The sequence below is a fragment of the Phalaenopsis equestris genome, unplaced genomic scaffold (genome assembly GCF_001263595.1).
Source record: "Phalaenopsis equestris unplaced genomic scaffold, ASM126359v1 Scaffold000347, whole genome shotgun sequence".
NCBI lineage: Eukaryota > Viridiplantae > Streptophyta > Magnoliopsida > Asparagales > Orchidaceae > Phalaenopsis > Phalaenopsis equestris.
The window spans coordinates 1,023,837-1,034,626 of NW_018164789.1; the positions used below are offsets into that span (position 1 = coordinate 1,023,837).

The following is a 10,790-nucleotide window of genomic DNA, read 5'->3' on the forward strand; positions in this document are numbered from 1 at the left end:
TTAGGGTTGGCAAACTGGCTCGTCGTTCGCGACCAGCTCGCGTTCGGTTCGTGTTCGGCTCGTTCGTTAAGAAACGAACACGAACTTATTTCAAACAAACTAAATTTTAAACGAACTGAACACGAACACAAGCTTTGTTCGTTCGTGTTCGGTTCGTTTACACCCCTACGCGCATCCAATGCTTCCTTGTAGTTGAGATTTACATTAACTTGGCCTCTGTTCAACTTGTTCTCTCCTTTAGCTTGGGACCCAAATGAACATTTATTTATTGCCAGCTTATTAATTTGCAAGTAAGATTACTTGTTAAGAATATGTTTAAATTCACTTTTTATTGCGTTCCGTCTCCATTAAGACGTAAATCCGGAATTGATAAATCCGACTGTGAGTCAGATTTAAAGGATTTATGGATGGGAACCTATTAAAAGTTTTGATTCAAATGTATGTTATATATTTTATTCTCTCTACTTGAACCTAAATTTCTTGAAACTTTGTCTTCCAGCAACGGTCAACTTGTTGCATCTGTTATTATCTTTGACATACCTGGTTTATCTGGATGCTAGCAATGGGGTTTTACATGCATACCACTCGATTCCTATGTATTTTCATATCGGGCACCTAAAAATTTAATTTTTACATGCATGCTGCTTTACCTATGCATGAAAAATGTGTATTTCGCATTTTAAAAGTTAAAATATTGATATTTTTTATATAAAATGAAAGATTTGGGAGTAGGAATGTAAAAAAGTAAAAATTTTGGGAGTTGGATATATAAATACATAGGAATTGGGTGGTATGTAGTTTGCAAATTAAGGTTAATTTGCAAGCTTTTGGACTCGAACGGGTGGTTTGATGGATTATAGTTTTAAGTTGATGCATATTACAAGCGCATTTTCTGTCCGGACTTCTGATGTTGTTTTACGTGCGACAGAGATTATTCTTCAGTTATTTTCAGATTATTTCTGGGTTATTTTCAATAATCCCGAAATAACCAAAAAATAAAGGTTATTTTTGGTTTATTTCGGGACTATTGAAAATAACCTAGAAATAACCTGAAAATAACTCAGGAATAACTTTTGCCGCACATAAAGCTATGTTAGGAGTCCGCACAGAAAAATTAGGCGTATCGGATTTAATAACTTTTATGTTCCCATAACCGTCCATTAGGTATGGTGAAGCAAAGCTTAGGATGGGCGTGTGTATTTGATTGATTTGATTTATGATTTAGTCAAAGCCAATTGATTTTCGTTGAAAAAAGTTTGTAAAATAGAATTGATTAAATTATTTTCTAAAATGTGTTAAATTTAGATGACTTGTTTTTCTCCTATTTGTTTCAATTATAGGTGAACCGAGATTGTATTAAGAAGAATGTCAATAATTGTTATAACTTTAGGAAATTTACAGAAATACCACTAGGGCTGTCAAAACGGCTCGTTCTTCGCAAACAACTCGTGTTCGGCTCGTTCGCTAAGTTAACGGGCCGAATTGGCTCAAAATACTACTCATCAAATATATATATATATATATATAACCAATCAATTATATATATATCTTTGATGAGTCGTATTTAAAAAAAAAATAATTGACTGCAAGGCTACAAAGATTTATAATCAATTAAAAGTATTAATGAAGAAAATAGAATAAAAATTGTTTAATCAGATTCAAATTATGTTTTAAATTTTGCTACAATCCTTAACATCTTATTGCTACGTGATTAGAGTCGTCAAAATGATTCTTTGTTCGTAAACGGCTCGTATTCGGCTAGCTAAGCAAACGAGCCTAACACGAACACACTTTTTGAGCTCGAAATATAAACGAGCCGAACATGAGCGAAGCTTAGCTCGTGTTCGGCTCATTTACACCCCTAAATACCACATAATCTAAGGTATTTATATTTCTAACCTCATCATGCTGTTACTTCATAAAAATAAATAAAAGCTAAAATAAAGGTCCTGATTTTGTTTATCTATTTCACCTCTCATGTGCTTATGAATTGAAGCCAACAATTTTGCGGAAAGTTTCGTAGAAGTCGTATTTATTGACGCTGCTAATGATTTCAGAATAGAATTGAATAATTTGTAGAGCAAAATTAAGCTGATGCAAAGGAATATATCAATTCATAATAAGACATTTTATCGACTCAATTCTCATGTAATTATAATTTTACATATTTAAATTTAATTTTTTTACTTATTTTATTGGCATAAAAGTGTATATTGCATGTTTTAAAAATTATAATTATGATATTTTTGATGTTATATGAAAGAAATGAGTAGTATGGATGTAAATAAAAAAAAATAAAAAAAACTTAGGTGTTAGATATGTAAATACATGAGAATTGGATGGTATCTAAATGCTTGGGCGGTGCGGTCTTGTTGTTTGTGAATGCTGGGCAAGTGAGTCAACCCGAACAAATTTTTTGGAGCTTGATTTATAAATGAGCCACACGAATGAAGGTTTGTTCATTCGTGTTCGGCTCGTTTTGACTCAAAATTATCAAATAATTAAATAATAATATTTATTCATATCATTTTTATATTAATTTTTTATATTATATTTTAAAAAATACATATAAGAGACTTGGGTGGTATAAATGTAAACAGGTAAAATTTAGGTGTTAGATATATAAACCGATAGGAATTGAAAACCGAACACGAGTAAGTGTTTGGCTCGCTCGAGCTCGACTCAATTACACCACTAGGGGTGCGAGTTTAATTTGGAGGAGCCACTTCTGCTCTGAATGCTAAATTTTAAGAATGCATCAGGGCTAGTTGGTATTCGTAGTGCTTCATAAAATCGCTTGGTTTATTATATAGAAGTTGTGATTTCATTTATCATTTTAAACCTCATGCAATCATCTATAAATCTAATAATAAGACTGCAAAGATAACATCTTTTTGAAATTTATATTAGAGTGCTTCATTCCTTTATATATTTGTTTATTTTGCAATGCCTTTTTATCTTCACACAGATTGGTATATATATATATATATTAAGCTCGCTTTATTATAATGACATAATTTGAGTCCAAGTGAGTCCAGATCATGCACTTAAAGTTTAAGAAAAATGGAATATATTTTATCAAATGATCTTCAAATTTAACATGTTTGTAATCAAATAAAGTGTTTCGATAAGACCAATCTAATAAGTCTAAGCTCGATTAATTCTGAAATCATTAAGGTATTCAAATACCTCTAAAATTACATCTAGTCAAGAGAGTCATGCTTGGTCGTTCGATGGAGTAGTACGAATTCATGTAATGTTTACCAAGAATGCCGCTTCCGAAATATATGCATAGAAGACCATTCTTTTCAAAAAGGGGGCTAGACTAGGAAGAGATATTGAAGGAATCTCCAAGCTCTTGAGAATTTTCGAGATTCACCGCCACCAGACCATCGCCATATCACAATCGCACCCTCGATGCTGAGCTATCGCCACTCTGTTGGACGACCATCATCTGGCTACCACCGCCACAGGACTACCGTCATCTGAATGGCACAAAGTCACCACCATCACTATTAGACTAACATTGTCAGGTTGTCATTGTTGGACCACTGTCGCAGTGCTAAGCCACCAACGCATTGTCATTGCCATTGTGTCAGACCACCTTCATTAGGTTGTCGCCCCCAATAAACCACCATCACCCAACTGACGCTGAATTATTGTCGTCAGTCAGCAGGCCACCACCACCATCATGTCATTGGGCCACCACCACCACCTACGAACAACCATCGTCAGACCACTATAGTCGAGCTACTACAACCACTAGCCATTGACATTGAGCCATTGTTGTTGGCTTCAATGTCGTCAAGCTGCCCTCACTGGACCACTACCATCATCATTGGATCATTATCTTATGATCACCATAATGGCGTATCACCATCGCTTAGTTTTCGTCACTGTTATAGTCCATTATCGTCATCATAGAATCACATCTCCCGTCTGCTACTATGTTGGATCGTCCCCTATTGTTGTTTTGGTAGATCATTGATGTCATCAAATCAACATCTCTCGGTAGCTATCGTCATCAAGGCAGACCACCTTTGTCAGGCCTTCGACATCACTTATTGAGAGTTTTATCTTCTCATTTATTCCATTTTACTGTAAACTTTTCAAGATCATTCTCTTCATATGAAACCCATGAGAAGTTCTTTAATTTTTTTGATTCTCTTCAATTATAATTCCAGCATTCATGGGCTCATTATATCTTATTTGTTTTATTGAATACATCATATTTAATCATGATTAATAAACTATCTAACACAAGTGTGCATTAGCAAGAAGAAGTTACTATGTACTTAGCTATATTTTGACTATTCTTGGACTATTATATATGTATTTATCTTTTAAGCCTCCATTGTTAAGAGTTGAATCATGAAGAAGATGGGATACCTAAAAAAATTATGAGGAAAAAAGATAGGGTTATAATGGTTTCTACAATATGAAGTTAGGCAAGAGCATGTGCAATGAGTAAATAATATTCCAAATTTATCTCCTCTGTAATAATTCTCTTCCTCTTTGTAGAGACTAAAAATTCAATCCATATGATGAACTTTGATTCTATTGTTGCTACTTGGGCAACTTTCCCTTTTGTTGCTGCTTAATAGTATTGACAAATCAAAAGCTTTTTCATATAAATGGAAAAAAAAAATAAAAAGCATGAAATTAAAGAATGGGTGTGAGAAGAAAATAATGGATTTGTTTGGTTGTATGAGAAAGTAGTAAAGATGTGGACTTTTCTCCTAACTTAATAGAAATTTATCTTCGTAGGTTTCTCCGATCATCTATTAATATGCATTTATGATGGTGTTTCTTTTTTTTTTTTCTTTTTTTTGGGAAAAGTGAGCCAAAAATGTAATATGCATGATTCGAACGTGCAATCTCATTGTAGGAAATTATACTATCAACCACTATGTCGCAGATAAATTCACATTTATGATGTTGTTTTGTGATATATTTGCAATTGTAAGGATTACTGAGATGCATTTGCTATTTCGAAGGAGTGATAATACTCATCAAGAAATAAGATAGAAGGGCTATCGTAGTAAATATGTGCATCTAGTGGAATGCAAAAATGTCTCTAGCGAAATTTTTTCCAATTGTCCCTTGTAGATACTTAGGGTATTATCGTCATTTTACATAGAAGTTCCCCTTCTTCCTCTTCCTATAAATAAAACCTGCAAGCTCCCTCCACCTTCCATTCAAGTCTAGATTCACAGTCCATAAACCCAATGGCTCTTCGCGTGCTCCTCACCGTCATCTTCCTCCTCTCCCCTGCCGCCACCACCACTGCCACATCCCATGCTCGCTTAGGTGAAGAAATCCCTATTTTCCCCTTAGCCGATCCCGCCATCCTCCAAGCCCTCGGCACCTCTCACAACACCATTCGTTTTGCTCGTTTCGCTCGACAGTAAGGCTTCGTAAACGGTTACGTTCATCTAATTTCTTTTAACAACTACTTTTGTAGGATTGGAGGAGATAAGTAGTGATTTGAAAAAAATAAAATTTGTTGTTTTTGCAAAAGAACTTCAGAAGACGTTCGCTCTAACTGAACAAAGCTTCATCGCCTCCTCAAACGAAGCCAAAATTCCTCTATCAATATATATATATATATATATATATATGAATTTTATTCTTAAGATAATTTTGATTTGATAAACGGACGGTTGTGATTGCTCCGAAGGTACGATAAAATATATGATTCTGAGCACGAGATTCAGAGACGGTTTGAAATATTCAACCAAAATATGGAGCAAATTGAAGCCAGCAATCAGAAGGGTCTCTCTTACAGTCTAGCGGCCAACAGTGAGTAATATATTTTTCTTTGTGATTAAATTCCAACCGTCGGATTGAATAATCTGATAGTGTTGGCCGTTGGATCAGAATTTGCTGATTTAACGTGGGAGGAGTTCAGAGCGCGCTGGTTGGGAGCACCGCAGAACTGCTCCGCGGCTCATGGAAATCACATAATGACTGACAAGAAGCTCCCTAAAAAGGTGATTTTTGAGCCGTAGATTTCACGTTTGGTTAATCATAGCCGTTGAAGTTCGTTGATGCTGGGTAACTAAAATGGCCTTGCAGAGGGACTGGAGGAAGGAGGGAATAGTAAGCCATGTGAAGGACCAAGGGCACTGTGGATCCTGCTGGTCCTTTAGGTAAGACTAAATAAGATAGAATTACTATTAGCCCCCCAAGATTTTATTTATTTATTTTTGCAAGATTTTTGTGTCTTATACTAAAAAAAGGAGCCTAGATGTAAAAAAGAGATGTTTCTAGCCCTCAGTAGTTTATAGCAATGAGCCATATGTAGGAAATAAATGAGCCGAATATGAGTGTGTTCAGGTGTTACTAAATATGCCATCATATTTAACACAACTTGTTTACAATCATAAAATTTACTCCAAAGTTATATATAAATTATATTGGAATATAAATGTCGTCATATCAATATAGACATAAATATATACATACATACATATATCGTTAAATGTACATATGAGCATGCTGGATAATAAAAATGTATGTGTGTGTGTGTGTGTATGTGTACGTACGTATGTGTATGTTTACATATGTCTGTGTGTATGTATGTGTGTATGTGTATATGTGTATGAGTGTGTCTGTCTATATATATATATATACTTAAGTATGAGTGGTATGTATTACAAGATTTTTATTTATATACATAAGCATTGAGTATTAACTTTGTATAAAGGAAGGTTTGGGTGAGAATAGGGTTGGTTTTGGGGTAGGCATGAATTAGTTTAAATTCGGATATATTGAATGTCTATCTAATTTTTTTACTAAACTCTTTAATATCATATAATACATTTAAAATTTTGCTCACTAAATTTAAGTATTGAATAATAAATTAGTAATAATTATAGTGTTAATTTATTAATAATATTTATAATAATTTTAAAATTTTCAAGAAGATAGAAAGTCTAAAGCTTAAGAGGCATTTACATAAATAAAACATAATTCATATGTATTTATTGACATATCTCATACCTAAACTTTCATATTTACACACATAACACCCATGCAAATTTGTAACATCACATAAAAAAATAATACTATTATCACTTTTTAAAAGAGAAGTACACATTTCATGCATAGATTTTTAATTCCCTATTTATACCATATTTTGATCTCCCATATTCATCCAACTATCCAACCACAAATATAAAAAAAAAAGGAAAATTATGTGTAAAACTCAATTCTTACAGGTCTACTTATCTCACACGTAAACTTTCATTTTTAAACACATATCACTTTACTTGTGTATGAAAAAATGAATTTGACTATTTAAAAGTGGTAATGAGTGCTACTTTTCATATGATGTATGTAATTATGAAAGTTTAAATGTGAGATAGGTAAATATGAAAGTTTTGCTTTGATAATCCTATATATCTGCGTTATATAATTGACAGCGCGACAGGAGCATTAGAGGCGGCCTACACGCAACTAACCGGAAAACCTGTATCTCTATCTGAGCAGCAGCTTATAGATTGCTCCACTGAATACAATAACTTTGGATGCTTGGGTGGCTTCCCTTCTCAAGCCTTTCAGTACATTAAGGATAATGGGGGCATTGAGGCAGAAGAATCTTATCCCTATAATGCCTCTAATGGTGCATGCAAATTTAATAAAACGAAGGTTGCAGCCAAGCTTATTGATTCCATTAACATCACAATGGTGAGGATTCTCTTACTTTCTTCTCCTCCATTATTTCCACATTTTAATTTAGATACACCTTAACTTTTATATTTACATTTATAAAACTCAAAACTTTAACATCATTATTAACTCTTTTAAATGTTAAATACATGTATTAATGTAGACATATGTTGTATAGTTTGTTGGATCCTTCATTTATTAATTAATATGGTTTGTTGGTTATAAGCATATATTTCTCCTCAAAATTCTCTGCATAATAAACCAAATGAGAGTTAATTATTTCCCATAGGAGAATTTTGGGACTTTAAATTGAATGTGTTCTCTAATAGGGCTCTGAAGATGAGCTGAAGCATGCAGTGGGCATTGTAAGACCGGTTAGCGTAGGATTTGAGGTTGTCGAAAGCTTCAGATTCTACGAGAAAGGAGTTTACAAAAGTAAAAAATGTGGAAGTTCTCCAGAGGTATCACTACGCACATACGCACACATGATACATATTAGGTACGGAGTCTGCATGCATACGAACTCCTCGTACAATAATATTGTACACATGCGTACAACGGCATAAAATATTATCGTACAAAGAGTCCGCATGCATATGAACTCGGCACATAATATTATCTCTCACACGCACTCACAAAACTTTTTAATTGTATTGTTTACGAAACATGGATTTGCAGGATTTGAATCATGCGGTTTTGGTGGTCGGATATGGAGAAGAAGATGGTGTGTCATATTGGATCATTAAGAATTCATGGGGAAAGGAATGGGGGGATAAGGGATACGTTAAGTTGGAGTTAGGCAAGAACATGTGCGGTGAGTAAATAATATTACAAATTTATTTCCTTTTTTAGTCTAATAATTTCTACTCATATTATGAATTTTTGATTCAGGTGTTGCTACTTGTGCATGTTACCCAATTGCTGCAGCTTAGATTGATGCTGCTTCTGTGAAAATATAGTGTTGGCGTATTAACTAAAGGCTATTGTTATGGAAGGAAGAGAGAAAAAGAGAACTAAAGATTGGCAATTAAAGAAGGGATGAGGGAAGAAACAAGGTGGTGTGTTTGCCTGTATAAAAGAGCAGTAAATATACTGCAGAAGAAATCTGTCCTCTTCGGTTTCACCTACCATTAATTAAAAGACACTTATGATGATGCTTTGCTGTGTTGTTGCATCTCTTTCCGCGTAAAAAGGTCGGTTGAAGTCAAGCCACTTTCGGCTTGAGCTCGAGTTCATATATATCTATGAGTTCAAGATGGTTGATGAGCCAACTTATTTATTATCAAAGAGAAAAAGTAATATTAATCCAATAATGTACTAAACTGAAAAATGAAAATTGAAACTATGAGATTAGTAAAGAGATTATTTGATATAAAATATTAATTATAATTTTTTGATTTTTTTAATAAATTAAAGATAAAATTTTAAATTTTAATATATTATATATTAATATTTTTTTAAATAAGTGGGCTCATGAAATAAGAAATTCGGACGGGGCTTTCTTGAGCTTAACTTGTTAGCTTATCAATTGAACATAGTAAATGAGCTGTTTATAGAGCAGAACCAGAACTCGCTCATGAATCAGTTTGGCTCAGTTGCATCCCAGCTACATTTATTAATAAAGCTTAATGAACTGAATTTTTGTATTAAATAAGAAACATATGTTGTTTTGATTTATATTTGCTGTTAAATCAATGATTGGTTAATTAAAGATGCCAAACGAAGGGCATTGAGAGAGAGAGAGAGAGAGAGAGAGAGAGAACTTTACACACACACACACACACACACACACACAAACACACACACGTTGAATTGTGCCACTCACATTGACTATTTGATAGTGCAGCCTAGCGTAAGTCTCCTGGGTTCACATGTTCAATCCCGTCTGAGTGCATCTATCTTACAGTGCGAGATCAAGTAGTCAGACACATGAGGGTGGTTGGGGCTTGTATCATGGCCTCCGACTATTCTTATATACAGACATATTGGATCCAAAAGTGTCTAGGAAACACACTCAAGGAATGTAACGTTATGCTAGGAAGTGATTAAGAGAGAGAGAGAGAGAGCAGTAGTAGACAAAAAGAAGAGAATGACTTATTAATGATATAGACCCCTATTTATAGACCTAGATCTCAATATTACAAAAATACATATTAGCCCCCTCATTATAAATTTTTCAGAGAGGATTTTTAACAATTATAGAGTTATTTACATATAATAAGATCAGATGTTGATTCAATTGATAAGTTTTACTAATCTCCTAGTAAGCCTTGATTTGATCGATATATATTCCAAAAGAGTGCCTCTCGTGATCATCTTAAAGGCTGATTACCGCCCTGCGGGAGCTTCTCCTGACACCTTTTACCGATCATTCCGACAAGTGATTTGTTGAGAAAATTAGGGCGAAGAAAACAATAACGACACAAATCCAGAAGAACACAGAGATTTAACGAGGTTCGGCAAAGATGCCTACGTCCTCGGGAGCAGAGCGGCGAGTTCCTTTCAATATTCAGAAAAGAGTTTACAGATTCAGGGATTCCTCCTGGGGTTACTAACAGGCCTATTTATAACCCCAGGAGTAAACCTAGGCACAATATGTAATTACAACATTACCCCTGTACCAAACTGCGGGGCTTTGCCCCCCGCACCCCAACCCACGTAACTTCCCAATTTGGACAGATTCTTCCGCTCCGCTCTGCTCCGCTTCGATCCAGCGTTTGTCCCGATATGGTATATGAGCCATACCATAACAAATCTCCACCTTGGCGAATATCCAGCCCCTTAGGAGAAAAATACCTGGGAGTTACACCTGCACCACTGTGGGTTGGGCCACCATGCTTCTCTAGCAACTGCAAACATTCAACAAGTCCAAGCAATGCAAGAACTTGTTGATAGTAACTGGCTTGGTCAACATATCAGCTGCAATCTCATGAGTATGAACCTTCTGCAACGGTATCTCCCCAGAAGCAATCAACTCTCTGATCTTGTGATACCTGACATCAATGTGCTTGGTTCTCGCATGGTACACCTGGTTCTTAGCCAGATAAATAGCACTCTGACTGTCACAATGCAACTGAACTCCACCTTGCTCAACGCCCAGTTCCTTTACTAGCCCA

General features: G+C 34.8%; 1 protein-coding gene across 1 annotated transcript; it reads left to right on the forward strand.

Annotated features, from left to right (window-relative positions):
- Window positions 1-5,213: 5,213 nt before the first annotated feature.
- LOC110026028 (cysteine proteinase 2-like) lies at window positions 5,214-8,828 on the forward strand. The gene is made up of 8 exons (XM_020726777.1): window positions 5,214-5,407; window positions 5,681-5,802; window positions 5,881-5,993; window positions 6,079-6,152; window positions 7,428-7,692; window positions 8,004-8,135; window positions 8,353-8,488; window positions 8,566-8,828. Exons 1-8 carry the CDS (start codon window positions 5,229-5,231, stop codon window positions 8,604-8,606), a joined length of 1,062 nt encoding a protein of 353 aa, XP_020582436.1. The 5' UTR covers window positions 5,214-5,228; the 3' UTR covers window positions 8,607-8,828.
- Window positions 8,829-10,790: the final 1,962 nt, after the last annotated feature.

Coding starts and splice junctions, on each gene's coding strand:
- LOC110026028 (XM_020726777.1), top strand. CDS start 5,229: ATGGCTCTTCGCGTGCTCCTCACCGTCATCTTCCTCCTCTCCCCTGCC. Junction 6,153..7,427: donor GGATCCTGCTGGTCCTTTAG/GTAAGACTAAAT, acceptor TATAATTGACAG/CGCGACAGGAGCATTAGAGG. Junction 8,489..8,565: donor GTTAGGCAAGAACATGTGCG/GTGAGTAAATAA, acceptor TTTTTGATTCAG/GTGTTGCTACTTGTGCATGT.